The sequence below is a fragment of the Protopterus annectens genome, chromosome 1.part1, assembly GCF_019279795.1.
Source record: "Protopterus annectens isolate FY-2018-M chromosome 1.part1, PAN1.0, whole genome shotgun sequence".
In the NCBI taxonomy this organism is placed as follows: domain Eukaryota; kingdom Metazoa; phylum Chordata; order Ceratodontiformes; family Protopteridae; genus Protopterus; species Protopterus annectens.
Window position 1 is genome coordinate 118896178 of NC_056726.1, and position 24783 is coordinate 118920960.

A 24783-nucleotide genomic window follows, 5' to 3' on the forward strand; every position below is an offset into this window, starting at 1 on the left:
AGTCAGCCATGTTAAGCCCATGAATAGATATATGCAGGAGCGGGAAGAGTCTGTGAGCCATCTCTTAAACATTCAGGTATACATTTCCTTACCCAAATGGATATAATGGTGACATTTTTTTAAAATTCTGGAGCTCATACCTGTGAGTCCCAGAATAATGAAACTGCATGTGTGAAAATGGGACCTTACCTTTTCTAAGACAGAGATTGTTATATCTGTGAGTATGTGTGTGTGGAGGAGTACAGAGAAGATCAAGAGCCACTTGATCTCATTGGCTCTGTCTGAAAGGGTGGGAGAGCATTGCAATCCACTAAACTACCCAAGATAATTTCCCCTGCTTCATAACAAGCTGTGACTGAGGAGACAAGTTGCCCTGTTCTGATATTTAGCAATTGACAGATATGCACAGCTCCACTGGAGCAACATCTGATTAAGTGGACATCTACATGACCATGGCTCATTCAGCTGGATCAGTTCTTCACTGTTCCAGTGAATATGTCAACAGCATGGACTACTCTGCAGTAAAGGTCCTAATGTAGCACACTCCCCTACACTGGTCACACAGACACAAACATAGATACCACATCTTGTAGCTGCTGTTATTGCACATCTGTGTCCTTGCTACAGGGCATGCAATCATACTGGTTTCAAGTTTTACCATATCCTGCACCAGCATTCCTCTCGGACCCCTCACCATATCCTTCTCATTGCAGTGCAAGTTGCTACACAGCACCTTGACTTTGAATCTCAGCATTAATGGTTTACATTCCTCCACTGTTTTATACAATAAAGGTGGAGGTGAATGTATTTCTGAAAACTTCATAAGCAGAAAAGAATAATAAATTATGTCTGATACACTGCACCTGTCAGTAGCTCACATGCTTGAAGTGTGCTGTATAGCATTAAGTTCTAATATAACCATGACAAGTGATGCAGAAATGCATAGTGCTGCTGAAACAACATAACTGTATCTTGCTACCCACGTTAACTTAAGCTAGTAAGTTATAGCCATATGCATACTATTTAAAATATAATTTACATTCTACCTACTTCCTTGTAGTTTGCATTATTTTCTGTCAGCAAAAGCACTACCATGTAAAAAAAGTAAATATTTATCATTCCTATCTATGACAATGCATTCCACTAGTAGGTATTGGAAGGAAATGAACAGTTAAGTAGCCCAAAGTAATCTCCTTCAAATACCTGTAAATTAGATGATCATTTGGAGACAAGTTTCTTAGTTAGTAGATGTTTTATACAAGAATTTTTTTTAACATTTTCAAATAAAATATCTCTTCCATCTAATAACAATGTGCTGATGTCTAACCCCGTCACTATCTGATAATATATAGGTAGTACATCAGTACTTCAAGTCATCTCCTAATGTTTGTGAAAGCAAGCTATAACACAAGTGTTTTCAGAGTAAAACAAATTGCAGAGCAGAAAGTTGTTATTCTTTGCACTGTTAGAAACAATCAAAATATTCTTCTTCTACAATACAACTATTTCTTTTTTCCAGAAATATGTTGACAGAGTAACCCGCTGTGGTGGTGCTGCGGTAAGACGCTGTCCGATTAGATTCTCAGCTAGACCGTCTTCTGCGTGGAGACATGCGTGAATGGGCGTACCTTCGTTGAAGGTTGTGTGTCAGGCCTGGCAAGCCGGTATGTAAAAATCAACTGCCAATCATTAGCGGACCGGAGTTCCAGTGTGGTGACCCCTAACCGGGAAAAGCCGAAAGACAGTAGTATGTTGACAGAGTAACAACAGACTTTCCATACTGAATGGGGAGGCTGTTGTGTCTAGCTTACTAACCCACTCACATGATGACACTTACAAGCAGGAATGTGAAAAAAAATGAATTGGGTTTAATAGAGTAATAGATACTCCAATAGTCTCATGACCATTGACATCTTGATAGTACCCACACCCCCACCCAACCCCAGGTCACACTTTTTTTTCCAGGAGGGCCACATCAGTCAAGAAGAATATTTTGCCTGCCATGCATAAACCTTGTGAAACAATATTTTGAATAACATTAAAGATTGCTGACTTAATTTGTAGATGCTGACTGTCTCATATTTCATCACTTTATTGACCACACACCTTTAGCCACAAATGCAATGCAAACCACATTTAGCACTGATGAATAATTGTTTCATTTGTGGTTTGTGCAGCTGCATGGTTTCTGTTGTTTATCTTTCCAGATAAGGCTTACTTGTTTTTTACTTGCACAATATTTATTTATGCAGACATTCTAGTAAAATAGCCTCAATGTTACCTTAAAGATGTGAGTGCAATCCATAGTGCTTTAGACTACAAAAGTCACTCCTGAAAGACAGCAAGTTTCTGGTGTTAATGCTAGCAAGCTGGCTAATACCTTCAGCAGAGCTTTTCAAAGGAATGAAAAAGTCATAATATGAGGATTTCAAGATTGTATTTTATCACCAAAGTCTTAGAACACATTGCTTACAGGATTTTAATCTTGTGGTACAAATCTTTATATGATTTGTAATATTAACAACACTATAACGTACCCAAAATGAAATCATACTCCATCAAGAGACTGACTAATTCTCCTGTACTTTGCTTCTCTTCTCCAGGAATTACCTCAAGCAGCTAAGCGCTTTGGAAGATTTGACCGAAGCTGGGTTAAGATGATGAGATCTGCTTACAACACAAAGAATGTTCTGCAGGTGAAACATTTAAATGTTCTTAAAAAGCACTACATGCCCAAATTTCCCTGGTGTAGAAATAGAAACTCTCATGGCATGTAAGGGTGCCACACCTTATGCAGAATGGCAGTTGTGGTGACCTTGCATAAAGATGGTCTTTCTACTGACTCTGGGAATTACAGGCCTATTAGTCTCACTAGTACATTTGCATGGGTTTGGAAAGTTTTATAGCTGAGTGAGTAAACGATGTTATAGGTGACCTTATAACCCTGGATGCACATCAGTTCAGATTTCCAAAAGGCAGACCGTGCCTGCTCAGACTGGTTGCATTCTTTGACAGGGTCACTGAGGTCATGGATAAAGGTCATATAGTCTACACTGTTTGTCTAGACATTGCCAAAGCCTTTGACACTATGATGAATTTACTGACAAATCCTCCCAGTTCAACATTATTCCATACATATTTTGCTGGATTAGTAACTGGCAGTCTGGTAGAACGAATACCGTTAAGTTCTGGTGTATTTGCTCTTGACAGAAAAATGTCACTAATTATTTCCCATAAGGGTCTGCCCTAGGTCTCCTCTTCTTTGGTATATATTTCTGTGACACAAAAGCCAATATCAAGGGGCTTTGACTAACCAAGTTTACTGATGACTGCAAACTAGGGAGGTTGTAAAACCCTATTATGATCTACAAATTCTCCAGCAAGGCTGAACTAAACAAATGCTTGGTGTATTAATCACGGGCTTACTCCTGTCAATGAGAAATGAAGTAGTTTCCTTTGGGAAATCTAACATCTCTGCTGCTTACTATATCGATAACATTCCTCTTAAATTTGACACAGTCATTAGGGACTAGGGTACAAATGTTGCTAATAGACTCTCCCTTTACTACCATCCCTCTGTGGTGAATAGAAAATCCTTCTAACTTGCACAGAATATCCTTTATGGCATCTTCTCAAAGTCCAAAGAAGTTCTAGTCCCACTTTATTCATCCCTCATTAGGCCCATCATTGCATATAATGCACCCTTCAACATGTACCTCATCAAGTACCTAAACCATTTTGAGAGACCTCAGTGTTTCCTTACAAAAACATTTGAGGTCTCAGTACCTTTAGTTAGTCTGCTAAACTACTCAGCATCATACAGACTCCTGGAGGGGTTCATAGACTAACTTCTCTGAAGAGTCATTTTAGGCCTAGCCAATAACCCAAGGTGAGAATAAAACCATGTACTTTATGCATATGAGGAAAAAGACTTTAACCATTACGCCAAACCTCTCACAGATTATGTCACCCTAGATAAGACTCCAACCCACAATCTTTAGCTTAGGAGGCCAATGCCTTATCCATTAGGCCACTGGGGCCTGACAAGGTAATTGCTGCTTACCTTTCTGTTCTATGGATGACCCAGCACTCTTTGAACTCATTCACCAAAATATATAAGTGGTAAAACATAAACCCATTCTAGAAACCTAAACCTGTACAGATACTCCACCCAACGTATACCCTTTTTTCTGGAATAGGCTGCCCTCACCTATCAAGCAGAGTATTTCACCAGCAGCCTTTAAAACCAGTCTGACAGACTGAATGGGTTATCCCAAATTTTCACCAGGAATATGTTGAGAAAGTCAACTTAATGAGGGGCACCGCTCATTTCCCACTAGTACATGTGGCTGAGCTTCTTTTGGCCACAAGCTTACTAACAACTTATGAACCTAGTCTGTCAATTTTCCTGACTTATGTGTAAACTTCTTTTTTCTTCCTCCTACTGTATGAATAGAGCTATTTATGCACTATGTAATTTTGTACTGTTCCACTCTCTGTGAAGCTACCAGATTCTTGGTAAGGCTGTTCTAATTATTCTCAGTTCATTCTAGGAAAAATGCTTTATCATAGCTTATCCATGATACATTTTCATAATATAGGTTATTGTTCTCATGTATCTGTTTTTTAAAAGTGTACACTCATTTGACTCAGTGAATTCCCTAGAGCCACTTAAATGTTTTATATTACCACCTTCCGCCACAAGATCATACACATTAATGGCACGTTTTACTTATATGCCATATGCTGCACTGGGCAGCATTTTGTAAACCTCTACTGTAGTCTTTCTGTTGTGTCTTTGTCCAATTGAAAATTATTTTTCCAGAAATACAGCCAGTACAACAGATGTAATATTACCAGTTGTCCATACTGAGTGAAATAACTATTTATCTATTACTGATGCATCATTCTATACATACAGTATTTCATCTGACATTTTGTTACATTAAAATTATAATATTAGGTCTCATTTGGAACTTGAACCCATGCCCTCCAGCATACTGTACTGGTGTCACTGCTGCTGGAGCATCATGGTGGCAGACGAGGGGGTTCTAGCTGAAAGGATACAACTTCCAAGGGAAAACTCAACACATGTAATAACAGAGGATCTTATTAGTCAAGCAGCAGTAACACCAGCATGGTATGCCATAGGTTTTGGGTTCAAGTCCCATATGAAAGTTGATAATATCTTTTCATTTGAACCCAAAGTCCTTTGAAAAGTGTTGTCCTTGCTACTGCTTCCTTTTCATTTTGGATTCTGCAGTAAACATCTTTCTATGTTTGTAGACTCCATTTACCATGATATTGCGTCCTTTTGCCTTTTCATTCCCTTTTCCCAACTTCAGCTTTATTTAATTTGTTTGATAACTTTTTGAATGATAATTTGCCAGATGCCTTGATGAAATCTAAATATGAAGGCCCATTCTGAAGGGAAACCTCCTGCCTTCAAGACAAGTAAAGATGGTATTCTTTTGTCAATAGGGAAGACTGCAAGCAAGTATAGAAAACAGGCAAGAGGGTCTGTGATTAACTGGATAAAAGGAACCAAGGTACTGGGAGCAAATAACTTGAGAGTAAAAGGTAACAGAGTGGATGGAGGCCAAGCAGAAGTTTAGACTACAGGCTAGAGACTGCTTTCCCTACTAGGGACTGTTAACTGAGTATAAGCATAGACAAAGGAATGGGGGACTGATATGTGAAAGACCTGGTCTGGTACCTGGGCTGAGGCTAGAACAGAAGCAGCTGTTAAGTGGGGTTAATTAGTATGGCATATAAAGTATTGCAAGGTAGATGTAAGAATTGATCAAAGAGGATTAAAAAAGATTGTGGAGAAAGAATGGAAAGGTAATTTACCAGGGAACAGTGGGACAACATATATATGTCTCTGTTGTAAGCACCCAAGCCCAAATGGGTTCCTATTAAGTGATCAAAGACGCATTCTTTGGAATGTGCCTTTATCAAAATTAAAAGAATGAAAAGACAAAATTCCGAAGCAGCTTTTAAGTGAATTCTTTCCCTGGGAAAGAATTTGCTTGGTCGCTTCATTATTTTGCCATTTTCAGCACTATAGTGCGATCTCGGAGTGGGTATATTTAATTAGGGGGGGTGTGGGGGGTGAAGCCCCCCACTTTATGTATTGTTTTAAAGGGGATTTTTTTGTTTGTTTTGTTTTGGAACAGCGATTATTTTCCCTGGGGAAAAAAATCGCTGTTCCGAGTATTCGGGATTGTAAGCTTTCAGTTACATATGGTCGATAAATCAGATTTCACTTTTTTAAGTGTTCTCTGGTTTAATATAGACCAGTCCAAATGGTTTAGCATTTTTTGCTTGGAAGCGTTTGCATTTGTATTTTTATACTTCAAGCAGACTTCAGAAATTTTTACTTAAGTAGAAATAAATGATTGTGGTGCAAGAGAAAGGAGAGAGGTTTTATTTTTTTTTTGTTTTTTTAAAGTGCATTTAGTTGGCAGATTTCAAAACTTTCCTACAGAGTACTTTGTCGGAAATGTTTGGTGAGGAAATTGTTGTAATTAAGGGATGATTCTTTTGAGCTGGAACATAGGATTTAAATTGCCTAGATATAGTAATGCCATATCAAATCTAATGTAACTGACTACCAAAAACACAATTACTAGAAAATAGAAATTAAAAGTTGAACCAGGTATAAATGTACTGAATGAATGAATGAATGAATGAATGAATGAATGAATGAATGAATAATTCATAATAATGAAATGAGATAAAAATAACTAGATGTTGGATCTTTATAAAAGGGGAGGAACAAATCTCGTAGAAATAATCAAATATGTGGGAATATTACAGGCAGAATAATGTTCAGGAGTGAGTTTTGAGAGAAGGCAGGGCACAAGCCATTTATGTAGTATTGGAAAGAGAGATAATTGTTAATAACAAAACATATATGTGCACATACAGACGCACAATTTTTGCAACTTATTACAGTAATATGGTCTGTGGTACCGGAAAGTCTCAGCTGCATGCCAGTAGAAGCACAACAAAAGTAGCCTGCCTGTGAAAGCATTAAAAATAAGTCCCTCAAAATGGTTTTGGTTTGAATTCAGAAAGTTTTTGGATATTGTGGTAGTGGCTATTAGTAGCTGCTGCCAACAGATACATATATCCACAAATATATAAATAAAGCAAGCAAAATTAAGGCAGATTTGTCTATGATCACTTTGAAAGTGTTAGTATTTCTACTTAGGAAATGGCTTATAGAAAGAAAATTCCTGATTGGCTAAACATTAAAAAACAGTGAGCCAGTAATACCGCATAAAGATAATTGATAAAAAAAGCATTATTAAAGAAATCAAATACATACTCAAATATTTCCAGCAGCCTCTGAATGAAGAAAACTCCACAGAAGCTGTACTTCCCCAGAAACAGCCTACAATGTGAGAAGAAGAGGGGCCCACCCTAGGAGAAGTAAGAACAGCACTAAGGAAGATGAAGTCAGGGAAAGCAGCAGGCTCACATGAGGTCACAGCAGATATAATAAATATGCTGGGTGAGAGAGGGAAGAAATGGCACCTGATGGTACTAATAGCAGTGGGGAGATAAAGGTGTATCGCAGATGACTGGAGAATAAGCATACTTGTGCCCAAGTGTACAAGAACAAAAAGGACATCCACAACTGTGAGCAATACAGATGCATCAAACTCCTATCACATTGTATGAAAGTTCTGGAGAGGATGATTGATAAAAGGATATGCAGAGTAGTAGAATGTAAGATGGGAGGTGAGCAGTTTGGATTTAGATCAGGATGCAGCACAATTGACCTGATGTTTGCAGTGAAACAGATACTTGAGAAGAAGCTACAGATGAGGAGAGAGTCCAATTGGGCATTCCTGGACTTGGAGAAAGCATATGACAAGTTCCCAAGAAAGCTGATCTGGGCAGTACTGCAGTGGTTTGAAGTCCCAGAAACATTGGTAGAATTAGTGCAGACTATGTACAAGGATCCAATGGCTCAAGTATGAACAGTGTTCAGCCTCATAGAGGGGTTCCCAGTGGCAGTGGGTGGTGTTCACTATGGTTCAGCTCTGAGCCCACTGCTGTTTATACTTGTGATGGACTACATTAGCAAACAGGTCAGAGGGGGCAGATGAACAAAGTTGCTGTATGCAGACAATGTGGCAGTACAAGCAGACTCTGAGCTAGAACTTCAGCAAAGGACAGAAGAATGGAATGCAAAACTGAAGGCACGTGGAATGAAACTAACCAAAGATAAGACAGTGGTAATGGCAGCAAACTGGGGAAATCAGAAGAAGCTGATAATAGAGATAGAAAGAAGGATAGTGGTAAACAGCTTCAAGTATCTGGGAAGGGTAGTTGAGGAGAAGGGAAGTGTGAATGACGAGGTCAAAGCTAGAGAAAACAAATATCAACCATAGTTCTAAGTCCTTTCTATTTTAGAACCAGTAACATCCAAGGAAGCAAATAGAATAAGAAAAACTCACTTTAATAAAACAACAAGGCTTTTGGGAATGTCCCTTCTTCAGTGTTAATCAAAACGGCATTTGAATTTAAGCATACATATATATATATGTATATATACAAAGTAACCCAAACCACCTGAAACAGCCAACCTATAAAAACATTAACTAAAAACCTAATTAATTAACATTTAAAAACACATACATTCATTAAAATATGCATATATTAGAGCAAATATATATTATACAAACATATGACAACTTCATAACAGAATATCTAACATATCCAATTATATCTCCTAATATTCAATGATATTGTTTTTGTCTAAATTCTAGTATTGGTTTAACAGTAATCAGACTGTTTAGACCCAGTTTCTTATCTGCATGCAGTCTTATGATCCACTTATATTCAGTGACATCTAACTTATTAATCATATCTCACAGTCTTAAACTTTTATTTATCACTTCTAAGACCTTAAATTTAAAGTTGTGTGATGTGTTTATCTCTGACCTGTGTTGTACTAGGGCATTAGAAGGTATGTTTCTTCTCATCTTAGATTTACGTTCAGTGATTCATTCTTTTAATGTCCTTAAACATTTACCTACATAAAAACTTGTGCATTGTGTGCAGGTAGCCAGATAAACAACCATTATAGTTCTACACGTTGCCTGGCATTTCACTTCATATCTAATCTTATTCACAGGGTGTTCGAAAAACTTATTTATACAAATACAAGTACAGCAACTACAAGCATGGCATGGTATTGTGCCAGTAATGTGTGTTTCCATTTGCAAAATATTCATTTCAAAGTCTTTGTAGCATAGTCTTTTCTTTAAATTGTACATATTCTTATATGCAAACCTTGGCGCATATCCTAATATTTTACTAAGCTCAGGTTGAGCCATTAAAATACTCCAATTCTTTCTAATTACTGCTTCAACGTGTTTTGTCATATTATTATAAGTGGTTATATACCTCAAGGTAACGTATGAATCACTAGTTTCTCCTTGTGAGGTTATAGAATCAGTAAAGAAAGGGCGTGTATAAGTATTCCTATTTTTCAAAACATTATCCCTTATTTCATTTACATATCTCATATTATAACCTCTATCTTGAAATTCCTGACAAAGTATATCCATCTGTAGCTGGCATCTATTTACATCAGTATTAAGCCTGCTAATTCTTAACAGTTGACTCTTAATTATTCCATTAAATATATGTTGTGCATGCATACTTTTAGCATGTGTGTATCTGTTAGCCTGCACATTTTTCTTAAAAACACAAGTTTCTAACTCATTACCACTACCCTAATATAACTCAACATCCAGAAAGGATATTTTGGTGCTAGATGAATTAATAGTAAATTTAAAAAAAATGAGTGGTGTTATTTAAGTAAGATACACAATCATTCAACTGTTGTTTATTGCCTTTCCATAGGAGAAACAGTCATCTACAAAGCGTTGGTAGAACAATAAATTGTTCTTATATTCATTTTGTTCACTAAAAACATATTGCTTCTCCCATTGGCTTAGCACAATATTGGCGAATGTATTTGCCATGGGAGTACCCATGGCTACGCCTGATACTTGTAGGTAAGGCTGTTTATTAAATAAGAAAACATTCTTATCCAAAACAATCTCTTTTGCACTACATATAACTTCAATATCTCTCCCTGTCATATTTGAATTTCCACATAAGAAATCACGGATGGCATCAATCCCATAGTTGTTAGGTATAACAGTGAATAGAGAAGCTATGTTCATAGTTACCATAATAAATTCACAATTCCTATTATTGTCGTACCATTGGTATAATTTCTTCAAAAAATCTCCTGTATCTTTTATATAACTAGGGCATAAATTTAGATATTTACTTAATTTTTCCTGGACAAATACAGATAATGGTTCTGTTGACCAACCCCTTCCAGACACTATAGGTCTCATTGGTTAAGGATATCAGAGATTTATGCAGTTTGGGTATTCCATATATTATTGGAATCACAGGAGTTGATACTGTTAAATAGTTAAAAAGCTCTAGTGAAATATCGCCTTGTGTCTGTGAATCATAAACAAACATATTCACATCACTAATAATTTTTCTAACTTCAACAAATGTGATTTCTTTGAATGTTTTCCTATCATACAAAAAAATCATGCATTAATTCATTATATGTTTCTTTGTCAAAAATGACTGTAGCCCCCCCCCTTATCAGCCTGCTTGATTATAATATTCTTGTTATTAATCAAGGCTCTATAGGCTTGATGCTCATCATATGTAACATTGAATAATCTAAAGTTCATTTTAAATCTATTTGCATCATTGTATAACTGTCTTAACTCATCCTCACATATAGAACTAAATGCATTAAGTATGGGAACATTATTGGGAATAAATGCACTTTTTTTCTTTAATTTATCATAAACTTCATTGTGCATTCCCCCATATATCATTTTTAAACTGACATTTCTAATAAATATTTTTAAATCAGTTAGTGCCTCCACAATAGTGTCATTACAGCTTAAAATGAATTGTAGGCCTTTATTCAGAAGGCTTTCCATATCGTCAGTCACAGCAATAGTTGATAAATTTACAATGGAAGAATTCGGCTTACCAGTCTTTTGCGCCCCTGTTTGCTGCTTGGTAGAGGGCTGTTGTTCTTCCTCTTCCATTCGCTTATATTGAAGCTTTGTTTGGAACTACCCCTCGATTGAGGGTGTCCCTTGATATCCACCTTCTCTGGTAGATTTGGCACAATAGGTTGTGAGAGGTTTAAAAAAACATCTGGTCATTTAACATTGGTTTTTAAGCCCCGAGATGGCTCTTCTGTAGTTAGTAGATGCTCAAGCGAAGAGCCCACTGCTGTGTGCAAAATCGCTGATGCTTGGTTCCTGTTCATATGCTCTCTCCCATGAATCACATTATGTGTAACATCTCCACCTTCATTACTAGTCTCGCGATCAGATCGCTGTTGTACGACAGGCTGTCCCTCATTTGTAGGCTAGTTCTCTTCAACTTCAAAACCATTTAATTCATCTATTCTATTAGATTTTTCTTTTCATTGAAAAATTGCATTATTTTTATTAGGGTAAGCTCTAGGCCAAGAGATAATATGACCAAGTTTGAAATCATTGATATCTCTTAGCAGTTTTTGTTGTTTAACTGCTTGCAATTTATTGTCCAACATATTTGTTCTATTTAGCATTAGCTGATAAAATGCTGATATACATGTAAAGTCACTTGAACTGCATGTATTCTACTTAATTTTTAATGAATGTATGTGTTTTTAAATGTTAATTAATTAGGTTTTTAGTTCATGTTTTTATAGGTTGGCTGTGTCAGGTGGTTTGGGTTACTTTGTATATATATATATATATATATATATATATATATATATGCTTAAATTCAAATGCCATTTTGAAGTCTATACATGATCTGCTACTATTATCTGGCAATCCACTGATATCGCATGTCATGGGCAATAAAGAGATTCGCATAACTTCGACTCCCGAGAAGAATGAACATCTTAACAATCTATTAATCCAGCTGGAAAGGAAGGCACAAACTTTTAAGAGGTTTCAGTGGCAGCGCTTGAGTTTTTCAGTGTATCTTGAATTTAACATAGTTCCCAGAGACTTGCGCATATTAAAGATGCCTGCCTATGCTAACACTTACCCTGAGCTTCTAAAGACCTGGCAACAATTGAATTTAAAATTAAGTAGAGAATACATGCAGTTAATGAATGATGTTTTCCTGCCAATAGAGAAAGTATTGTCTGAAGAGATGCTAAAAATTGAGAATGAACTTGTAAATTGAAGTGACTTCACATGCATATCAGTGTCTTATCAGCTAATGCTGAATAGAACAAATATTTTGGACAATAAATTGCAAGGGGTTAAACAACAAAAACTGCTAAGAGATATCAATGATTTCAAACTTGGTCATATTTTCTCTTGGCCCAGAGCTTACCCTAATAAAAATAATGCAATTATTCAATGAAAAGAAAAATCTAATAGAATGGTTGAATTAGATGGTTTTGAAGTTGAAGAGAACCCGCCTACAAATGAGGGACGGCCTGTCATACAACAGCGATCCGATCGTGAGACTAGTAATGAAGGTGGAGATGTTACACATAATGTGATTCGTAGGAGAGAGCATATGAACAGGAACCAAGCATCAGCAATTTTGCACACAGCAGTGGGCTCTTCGCTTGAGCTTCTACTCACCATCTCGGGGCTTAAAAACCAATGTTAAACAACCAGAGTTTTTTTTAAACCTATCACAACCTATTGTGCCAAATCTACCAGAGAAGGTGGATATCAAGGGATGCCCTCTATCGAGGGGTCGTTCCAAACAACGCTTCAATATAAGCGGGGGAAAAAGGAAGAACAACAGCCCTCTACCAAGCAGCAAACAGGGGCACAAATGACTGGTAAGCCGAATTCTTCCATCGTAAATTTATCAACTATTGCTGTGACTGACGATATGGAAAGCCTTCTGAATAAAGGCCTACAATAAATTTTAAGCTGTAATGAAACTATTGTGGAGGCACTAACTGATTTAAAAATATTTATTAGAAATGTCAGATTAAAAATTATATATGGGGGAATGCACAATGAAGTTTATGATAAATTAAAGAAAAAAAGTGCATTTATTGTCAATAATGTTCCCATACTTAATGCATTTAGTTCTACATGTGAGGATGAGTTAAGACAGTTATACAATGATGCAAATAGATTTAAAATGAACTTTAGATTATTCAATCTTACATATGATGAGCATCAAGCCTATAGAGCCTTGATTAATAACAAGAATATTATAATCAAGCAGGCTGATAAGGGGGGAGCTACAGTCATTTTTGACAAAGAAACATATAATGAATTAATGCATGATTTTTTTGTATGATAGGAAAACATTCAAAGAAATCACATTTGTTGAAGTTAGAAAAATTATTAGTGATGTGAATATGTTTGTTTATGATTCACAGACACAAGGCGATATTTCACTAGAGCTTTTTAACTATTTAACAGTATCAACTCCTGTGATTCCAATAATATATGGAATACCCAAACTGCATAAATCTCTGATATCCTTAACCAATGAGACCTATAGTGTCTGGAAGGGGTTGGTCAACAGAACCATTATCTGTATTTGTCCAGGAAAAATTAAGTAAATATCTAAATTTATGCCCTAGTTATATAAAAGATACAGGAGATTTTTTGAAGAAATTATACCAATGGTACGACAATAATAGGAATTGTGAATTTATTATGGTAACTATGAACATAGCTTCTCTATTCACTGTTATACCTAACAACTATGGGATTGATGCCATCCGTGATTTCTTATGTGGAAATTCAAATATGACAGGGAGAGATATTGAAGTTATATGTAGTGCAAAAGAGATTGTTTTGGATAAGAATGTTTTCTTATTTAATAAACAGCCTTACCTACAAGTATCAGGCGTAGCCATGGGTACTCCCATGGCAAATACATTCGCCAATATTGTGCTAAGCCAATGGGAGAAGCAATATGTTTTTAGTGAACAAAATGAATATAAGAACAATTTATTGTTCTACCAACGCTTTGTAGATGACTGTTTCTCCTATGGAAAGGCAATAAACAACAGTTGAATGATTTTGCATCTTACTTAAATAACACCACTCATTTTTTTTAAATTTACAATGAATTCATCTAGCACCAAAATATCCTTTCTGGATGTTGAGTTATATAAGGGTAGTGGTAATGAGTTAGAAACTTGTGTTTTTAAGAAAAATGTGCAGGTTAACAGATACACACATGCTAAAAGTATGCATGCACAACATATATTTAATGGAATAGTTAAGAGTCAACTGTTAAGAATTAGCAGGCTTAATACTGATGTAAATAGATGCCAGCTACAGATGGATATACTTTGTCAGGAATTTCAAGATAGAGGTTATAATATGAGATATGTAAATGAAATAAGGGATAATGTTTTGAAAAATAGGAATACTTATGCACACCCTTTCTTTACTGATTCTATAACCTAACAAGGAGAAACTAGTGATTCATACGTTACCTTGAGGTATATAACCACTTATAATAATATGACAAAACACGTTGAAGCAGTAATTAGAAAGAATTGGCGTATTTTAACGGCTCAACTCGAGCTTAGTAAAATATTAGGATATGTGCCAAGGTTTGCATATAAGAATATGTACAATTTAAAGAAAAGACTATGCTACAAAGACTTTGAAATGAATATTTTGCAAATGGAAACACACATTACTGGCACAATACCATGCCATGCTTGTAGTTGCTGTTCAGGTATTTGTGTAAAAAAGTTTTTCGAACACCCTGTGAATAAGATTAGATACGAAATGAAATGCCAGGCAACGTGTAGAACTATAATGGTTGTTTATCTCGCTACCTGCACACAATGCACAAGTTTTTATGTAGGTAAATGTTTAAGGACATTAAAAGAACGAATCATTGAACATAAATCTGAGATGAGAAGAAACATACCTTCTAATGCCCTAGTACAACACAGGACAGAGATAGACACATTGCACAACTTTAAATTTAAGGTCTTAGAAGTGATAAATAAAAGTTTAAGACTGGGAGATATGATTAATAAGTTAGATATCACTGAATATAAGTGGATCATAAGACTTCATGCAGATAAGAAACCGGGTCTAAACAGTATGATTACTGTTAAACCAATACTAGAATTTAGGGAAAATCAATATCATTGAATATTAGGAGATATAATTGGATATGTTAGATATTCTGTTATGAAGTTGTCATATGTTTGTATAAGATATATTTGCTCTAATACATGCATATTTTAATGAATGTATGTGTTTTTAAATGTTAATTAATTAGGTTTTTAGTTCATGTTTTTATAGGTTGGCTGGTTCAGGTGGTTTGGGTTACTTTGTATATATATGTATGCTTAAATTCAAATGCCATCTTGATTAACACTGAAGAAGGGACATTCCCAAAAGCTTTGTTGTTTTATTAAAGTGAGTTTTTCTTATTCTATTTGCTTTCTTGGAGGTCAAAGCTAGAATCAGAGGAGGTGCAGCCAACTGACATAGCGTGTCTGGTATAGTCTATGACAGAGGAATGCCATAGAAGCTAAAAGGTAAGGTGTAAAATACAGTGGTGCAACCAGTACTACTGTATGGTACAGAAACCTGGGCAGTAAAGACAGAACAGTTGAAGAAGTTAGAGGTGATGGAAATGAAGCATCTGAGAAGGGTGGTAGGATGCATGCACACTGTGGGACAGACGAAGAAATGAGGACATAAGAGCAGAAGCCAAGGTAGCACCAATTGTAGAAAAGATCAAAGAGAACAGATTATGGTGGTTTGGACACATGCAGGAAAGCAGAAGACAATCTGATATGGAAGATTTGGGATAGAGAGGAAGAAGGTAAGAGAAAGCGAGGATGTCCATCAAAGAGGTGGATGGATTGTCTGAAAGACCATCTACAAAATTCAGGCATGAGTGTTGAAGAAGGCAGGAGTGTGACACTGAATCGAGAGAGTTTGCGACAGTTAACATGATACCCCACCCCATGTAGAAAAAATAGGAAAGTAGGGCACTGATGATGATGATGGTGGTGACTCAAATCAAAAAGCAAAGCATGCCAAATAAAGAAGAACCAGATAATGAGCAAAGATGTAAAAAAGCAAATAAAAAAATCAGTTTACCAGTCTGAAGAAAAATTCTGTGCTATACTTCCTAGGGAAAATATGCACCTAATATGTAAATGAAAGTACAGCACAAAAAACTGAAAACAGGAAAATTAACCATTGTTGTATTAAGTAAAACTTGCTGCTACCTTTTAGGAGAGATGGATTTGTTCTGAGTTATCGTGACTCATTCCTTGAAATTAGTGTAAATGGAATTACTATAGTAAAATCAATGCTTTCTGAGGTTGTTGCTTTCAACCCATAGTGGGGAGCAAAGCCTCCCATAACCCCAAATTTATTTTAAACTGCTCTGAGTTAACATTACAGTGGAACAGCATTGGAAAGGCACTGAATCTTTGTATTATAAGTCTTAATGAATTCAGCTTCTGATGAGCTTAAGGGATCCCAAGACAAACTTATAACAAGTAGAATACGAAAGGTGTACCTATACTGCAAAGCTACATGGAAAAGTCACAGTAAATCAAATACAATCGGTTTGCAGTTAAGAAAGCAAGTATTATATCTCACTTTTCTGCCTTTGCAATCAAAGAAAATTCACAGGAAATCAAATACAATAAAGTTTACAGTTAGGAAACCAAATATTAAATCTCACTTTTCTGCCTTTGCAATTCTGTCACTGTGCTTCATATCTGATCAATTATACCAGAAAATCAATTTTACTGTTCTGTAGCCTTCTCATTTCATGATCATCAAATAATTGAACAGCAAAATTCCACATAAATTGAGCACTACTAATTAAGGATTCGTGATGTTTTACAGTATAGGCCTCAGCAGGCTAATAGCAGTTTTCCTATCAGGAATGGACTAAGTCTCTTTCTGTCCACAGTCTCTAAGTAAAAATATGCCAGTGATGCCATGTTGAAAGTTCACTAGAGTAAAGAGTCTAGAAAATGGCAGCTTGTCAGACACTGTGAGGTAGTTACTGGATACAAATGCACTATTCTTCATGTTACTATGAACTGTAAAAATGAGAATACGCTTTACAGTGGTCAAGCAGTGAATAAATATACCACTAACATAATGTACATGTCATCTTTTACTATTATATGCTCTATTTCATTTTTTTCCTTTTCTGTTTAACTCTTTCAGCAACAGTGGTTAACTGAGGTCCTTGATATCTGAAGTTTTAATAGGAAATTGCCTACTGTGAACTGAAAGTTTTTTTTCTTTTTTTTGCATAAGTGGTGTTCTGAAATGATGAGTCAAAAAGTGCTTACATAACAGAAATGATACAATCCAAAAAATGTAAAATAATAGCCTTATTCAGAGGCCTTCAGCCTGCAGTATAAGAAATGATTGTGCCTTTATAATTCATCTTACTTGCTACTTTTGGTATACCTCATTAAGGATATGGCTAAATAAATTGTTCTATATGTGAAATGGTACCCCATAGAGCCACAGTATAAGTACCAGAATTATTTACCTCATTGTGAGCTTTCAAATCATGTATAACACGACATTTTGACACCCTGTTCAGATACATTTGCAAAATGTAGAAGTCGTCAGTATATTTTCCATATTTCCAAATAACAATCAACATGTCAGAAACTATTCATGTTAGATGGCAAGAACCGCTGACAAATCTGTTTGCATTAATATTGAATGTTAAAGCAGCTTTATTTGTTCTCAGGTAGCTTTGATAACAGTCATGTAGTTAAGAAATTAGAACTTATATTTATAACTGCAGAACAAATAAGCATTTGAATCTCTGGATATATGCATGTTATTTGACAACTTTTAGTGCCTTTGTCCTACTCTGTGTGTGAACAAAGATACATTTATACTGTTTCTTCCAAGTCCATCACTGTTTTATTGCAACACATGTAAACATGCAATAGTTATAAACTTTCCCTTAACTTTTCATAAAGAATCTTCAATAACTCCTAGGATGTATATATGATGATTTTTAACCTTGTATGGTTAGTAAATTATTTCAGCTTATAACTGACAGCTAACACCTTAAGGCAGAGCATAACACTAAAGAGAAATACTCATGTTAACATTCAAAATCACAAGTGAAAACCAATGGAAAACAGTATCAGTACAACAATTAGTTAGATAACAATGTGTGTATTTGTGAGAAAAGGAGATACTGCCAGCACAGCTATCTGGAATTTTGTAAATAATTATATGTCATTTGTGAATATCAACATGATTTATATAAGATGCTTATGTTACAAGTGTATTATAACTGTATGCCATGTGTATATCAGCCTGGTCTGTACAGGCACTTGTGTTAAAAAGGTATTTTATAAAGTGTTTCTGCTTAAAATGTAACCACAGTGTGCCCTAATGGAAAAGAACAGAAATGTGCATGGAGTATTATAACTATTTAAATATATAGTTTAACAGTGGAAACTGGAATACAGGAGGTTAACTTCAGAAAAATAATTGAAATTAAATTACTTAATGGCTAGGCCATAAAATATGGTATATTTCAGTTTTGATGCTACAAGAGACACAATCTCTGTACTTGTGAGCTCTCTGTATTGTCTTTAAATGTGGAGGACTGTATTTGTTTTATGACTTCCAGCATTTGCCAAAGATCTGAGGTCTGTGTATTTTTACAAGTAGATGCTAAATACTGCTGGCTTCTAGCAGTGGAGGTTTCGTCTGGGAATGAGAGTCAGATGACAAGACATGATGTCGTTCTGCAAGCTATCCCAGCAGTAATATTTAAGATACTAATTGAGAAGTCTCTTAGAGAGAGAGAGTATTCTGTATTCAGTCTTGAACCTGACAAGAACCATTCACCACATCTGCTTTACTCTAATGAAGTAAGTTTCTAGGGAACGGTATAACTCTCTTACATGCAGTCAGGAATATAGTAAAGCTTAGTTTAGATATGTTTATTTATTTGAGACTGTCATGCAATGTTGTTTTAAATATTTCCTGTGGTTTTGAACTCTGAGTTTACTATGAATATACTGAGTATTTCCATGTTATTTTAGTATGTATTATTAAATATATTTAAAGCTTTCATTGTGATCTGTCTAGGGATATTTACGTTTTGAGAGTACTTGCATATTTATTTGGTGACACTGTATGGGCCACTCCTAACAGCCTTGCCCTTGGTCAAACTACTATTTGTATTAATATTAATAGTACACAGTACGATTGGATACCCTTTGTTAAGGGGCTTAAAGTAGCTGCTAAGGAGTTGACTGGTGGCAGTGGTAACTACCTTATAGTCTGGGCAGAAGGGAGCATAGCTAATAAACCTGTGCCAGCCGTTCCCAGGTGTGTATGTGTGTGTGTGTGTGTGTGTGTGTGTGTGTGGGGGGGGTGTATGTGTGTGTGTGTGTGTGTGTGTGTGTGTGGGGGTATGTGTGTGTGTGCTAGCTACTTTGATAGGGGCACAAAGCACTGGTTGGAGAGAGGATGCTGGTAGGTCTTGGTTTGGTCACTCAGCTGAGATCTCAACTCTATAGCTGTGCTAGTGAGGAGTTTTAGTGGGGATCTGAAGAAAGAGGGAGGAACTAGTCCCGGGCTAACTGTGGTCTCTGTGTGCTCTTAAGGGAAATTGCACTTGATGCAGAGAGGTGTATCTGGAAATACTGTGAGTGTACTTGTTATTCTCCCAGTGTATGTCCCTCACTGTTGCCACTGGTGAAGATGAGGCTCCTTGATTACTGGTCCATTAGTCTGTCATCGCAGTATTTTTTTTTTTTTTACTAAAAAGAGAGCGGATTTTTGTATCAGTAATCTGTAAAGAGTGGTGCAACATCTATATGCAGTTGTAGTCAGCAGACGTAAATCATGCTGCCTACAGAAATGCCCAGGCATGTTGATAAACATGCCTACTTATGGCAAAAGTATAAAGTACTTAAAGATGAGCATTTACCCAAAACCAGTTACATGCACCTTTGTGTATTGCTGCAATCCATAAAAATAAACATAAAAGAGCCTCATTTACATACAAAAAGTGTAAAGGGCCCTGAACTTATGTGAGTAAATTCAACAGCACCATATTACCATGGGATTACTTGAGTTAGGTGTCAAATTAATTATGAAATAATGGATTTTTTAAAGTAAGAAAAAGTAAACAGAAATATTAGAAATTATTATCAAACAGTTCCAAATGAGTTAAGATTATTGAGTTCATTTCAAGAAATATTTGCTTTATTGATATAATGGGCATATTGTAATGGCTTTGGTGAATACTGTAAACTGTCATTTGTAAATGGGAAATCAATACAACAGCAGCAATGGAAATGATTAGTGATCAGTGAGATATAATTTACTTTGATGTCTATTCTGAGTGATTGTAATAACATGGTAGAAATACAGTGATTTAACTCTGAAGTACTGAAGTTTGTAGGTCCATAGGTTCATACCTGTATACTAAGTATATGACCACCAGAGCCTTTATAAGCACAGCCAATTATGCCTCTATGTATCATGAGTATTTTACGAGGGGGGTATGTTAATTAGGAAGTTTCCAGAGGTTATGTGGAGGGAGGGTGTATGTTAGTTTGGACATTACTGTTTGCCTCTGTCTATCAGAGGCATAGAGGCCAGACCTAGGGTGAATTTCAATTTCCCATCCATTGGTCAGTGTTATGCTTAAAAAGGGTTAGGGATGGACTCTGCTTCACATGGATGGGGAGCTTGTTCCAGAGCCTGAGAATCCTGAGACACATATCTGTCTCACCAGCATGTCTTATTTATGACACAAAATTTTAATCCTCTGATCTAATGCTTTTGATGTTGTTCATTTTGCAGTTGTGCAAAACATCCATCAGAGCTGGATTCAAGGATGCCTTGTATGTCAGGCATCGATTGCCTTTCAGAAACCTGTAGGTGACCAAGTATATAGATAGAGCTTTAAGGTGATCCATAAAGGACAATGTGTCTAAACAATAGATTGTCCTTTGTGTGTATTCCAACTGTTGCATACATCTGGTCAGGCACATGCCAAAGGGGCATCATATTCAATGGTGGGTCTAATAAGGTCCAAATGATATGGCACTATGACTTCCTTGGACCTGGATTTCATGTCCTTAATTTTAAGTTGGGCTACATAAAATGATTTTCTTACTACTTTGGCCACATTTTGGTCAAAGACCAGATTACTGTCTACATATGTTCCAAGATCCCTGACTACTGTTTCAAGTTTAAGGATATCTAATCAATGGAGTAATTAGCCTAGGTGACAGTTTTCAAAAAAGGCACTGTAATGGATTTCTTGGCACTGAGTTTTAATTTGTGACTTTGGCACCAGTCAGTCTTCTGTATTAGACCCTCTTGTAATAAGTTTGTGTTATGGGAGAGTCTCTGATAGCTGCCGATTTGCAATCATCTGCAAACTTCATCAGCCAACAGCCCTTAACATTAGCCTTTACCTTTCAGGAGTAGATGCCAAATAGGTGCACTCCCAGCACAGAGCCCTGAGGTACCCCACTGGTGACTGGTCTCCTATTGGAGATGCTAGCACCAGCCTTGACTTCCTGTGTCCTATTTGTGAGACAGCTGGTAATCCAGCAAGTTAGGTAGGGGTTTATGCCCAGTTAAGTGAGTTTGTCAACTACACTCATGTGGGGTATTGTGTCAGATGTGGTCCAAGTAGGCACTATGCACTGTTTTCCCCCTCATCCAATTCCTTGGTGACAATTAAAAGAAGCCCGCCAGGTTTAGTAGGCATGACCTTCCCTTGACAGAGCCAAACTGGGTTGTGTCCAAGGTTTCAAAGTTGCCTTTGTCTTTGCTGATCATTTCCATTATAATTTGTTCCATTGCTTTGTATACTAGCCTAGTCTGTCTCATAGATCTGTAGTTTCTGGGGTCATTTGATAGTTCACCCTTGTGAAGTGTGGTAACTATTACAGTACTCTTTTCTCATTTAAAGCCTGTTTTAAGGCTATAGTTGAAAAGTGACATAAGTGGTCCTGATAGGTTATTTAGAAGACATCTAGGGATATTGTTGGGGCTCACTGAGGCTATGTGTTTGGCCTTAGGGAGCACCACTAGGACATGTGCCCTATTAATAGTTGGGGGGGTTATACTAGTACGTATTTCATGGTAGGAGGCGGGGAGGGACTGGGAAGTGAAGTTTGAGCTGAATTTGCTAGGCAGTGAGGGTGGCACCATAGACCACATGTTTAGCACAATAATATGTGATGCCTTTGATGTTTTGGTCATAGCTGTGAAAGACCTTGTGGTTGTATTTAGCCTGTGAGGCTATCCTGATCTTAAAATTGGCTTTGTTGGACTTAATTGCTCCTCTTAGTTTCCTTTTTAAATTAATTAGAGACCTATCATTATGGGAGTTGCTGTTCCTGATTTTAGCCATGACTTTTCTCCTTTTGTTATATATACTATTAAGGCTAGGTTTCTACCAGTGTGGTTTGTTTGTTTTTAGAGTTTGTTTTTGGCTTACTTCTATGACATATAGCAACCTCTATACAGCCATTTACATGTCCATACCGGGTCTCTGTGAGCAATTACACATAGGTTGCTGTAAACTTTGGGTTGGGAGGGGAACTGAATTTTGACAAACTATCAATTAATAGAATGTAGTTTGCTTTGGAATAGTTTGTAACTGCTACAGAGTTTGCTGGGGTTACAGAGTTGGCTTTTATTTCATAGGAGACAGCCTTGTGGTCTGGCCACACCAGTGAATAAATGACACTGGGAGGCAGTACTCTCCCATATTAGTGTGCACCAAGCACAGCATGTTTGAACTTCTGGTTGGTATGTGTACTCCCTGGTGAAGGGTATTTGTATTAGTAAAGTCCAGGAATAATTGTGCCTGTGAGTATGAGGCAGTGTATGCTTCCCAGTCTGTACAGGGATAGTTAAAGTCTCCCATGAATAGGGTATTTGGTTTAATGGTGAGTATGTCTGGTAGGTCTAAGTCCAATCTATGAGATTTTTGGGATACAAAAGGTGACCTATAGCTTGCTAAGGATATGGTATAAGCTTTGTCTATGGTGCCTTGCACATAATTATTTACCTCATTGTGAGCTTTCAAATAATGTATAACACGACATTTTGACACCCTGTTCAGATACATTTGCAAAATATAGAAGTCGTCAGTATATATTCCACATTTCCAAATAACAATCAACATGTCAGAAACTATGCATGTTAGATGACAAGAACCCCTGACAAATCTGTTTGCATTAATACTGAATGTTAAAGCAGCTTTATTTGTTCTCAGGCAGTTTTGATAACAGTCATGTAGTTAAGAAATTAGAACTTATATTTATAACTGCAGAACAAATAAGCATTTGTATCTCTGGATATATGCATGTTATTTGACAACTTTTAGTGCCTTTGTCCTACTCTGTGCGTGAACAAAGATACATTTATACTTTCTTCCAAGTCCATCACTGTTTTATTGCAACACATGTAAAACATGCAATAGTTACAAACTTCCCCTTAACTTTTCATAAAGAATCTTCAATAACTCCTAGGATGTATATATGATGATTTTTAACCTTGTATGGTTAGTAAATTATTTCAGCTTATAACTGACAGCTAACACCTTAAGGCAGAGCACAGCACTAAAGAGAAATACTCATGTTAACATTCAAAATCACAAGTGAAAACCAATGGAAAACAGCATCAGTACAACAATTAGTTAGATAACAATGTGTGTAGTTGTGAGAAAGGGGAATACTGCCAGCACAGCTATCTGGAATTTTGTAAATAATTATATGTCATTTGTGAATATCAACATAATGTATATAAGATGCTTATGTTACAAGTGTATTATAACTGCATGCCATGTGTATATCAACCTGGTCTGTACAGACACTTGTGTTAAAAAGGTATTTTATAAAGTGTTTCTGCTTAAAATGTAACCACAGTGTGCCCTAATGGAAAAGAACAGAAATGTGCATGCAGTATTATAACTGTTTAAATATATAGTTTAACAGTGGAAACTGGAATACAGGAGGTTAACTTCAGAAAAATAATTGAAATTAAATTACTTAATGGCTAGGCCATAAAATATGGTATATTTTAGTTTTGATGCTACAAGAGACACAATCTCTGTACTTGGGAGCTCTCTGTATTGTCTTTATGGTGAAATAATTACTAGTCTTGAAATGTGGAGGAATGTATTTGTTTTATGACTTCCAGCATTTGCCAAAGATCTGAGGTCTGTGTATTTTTACAAGTAGATGCTAAATACTGCTGGCTTCTAGCAGTGAGGTTTCATCTGGGAATGAGAGTCAGATGACAAGACATGATGTCGTTCTGCAAGCTATCCCAGCAGTAATATTTGAGATACTAACTGAGAAGTCTCTTAGAGAGAGAGAGTATTCTGTATTCAGTCTTGAACCTGACAAGAACCATTCACCACATCTGCTTTACTCTAATGAAGTAAGTTTCTAGGAAACAGTATAACTCTCTTACATGCAGTCAGGAATATAGTAAAGCTTAGTTTAGATATGTTTACTTATTTGAGACTGCCATGCAATGTTGTTTTAAATATTTCCTGTGGTTTTGAACTCTGAGTTTACTATGAATATACTGAGTATTTTCTTGTTATTTTGTTATGTATTATTAAATATATTTAAAGCTTTCATTGTGATCTGTCTAGGGATATTTATGTTTTGAGAGTACTTGCATATTTATTTGGTGACACTGTATGGGCCACTCCTAACAGCCTTGCTCTTGGTCA

At 36.3% G+C, this 24783-nt stretch overlaps 1 protein-coding gene across 1 annotated transcript in view; it reads left to right on the forward strand.

Annotated features, from left to right (window-relative positions):
- The window catches only part of LOC122814238 (dynein axonemal heavy chain 5-like), a 3525594-nt gene that overhangs the window by 1274224 nt on the left and 2226587 nt on the right, over positions 1-24783 (forward strand). The window contains exon 40 of the mRNA XM_044086840.1: positions 2604-2696. Within this exon, the coding sequence (XP_043942775.1) occupies positions 2604-2696 (93 nt within the window). The remainder of the gene's footprint in view (positions 1-2603; positions 2697-24783) is intronic.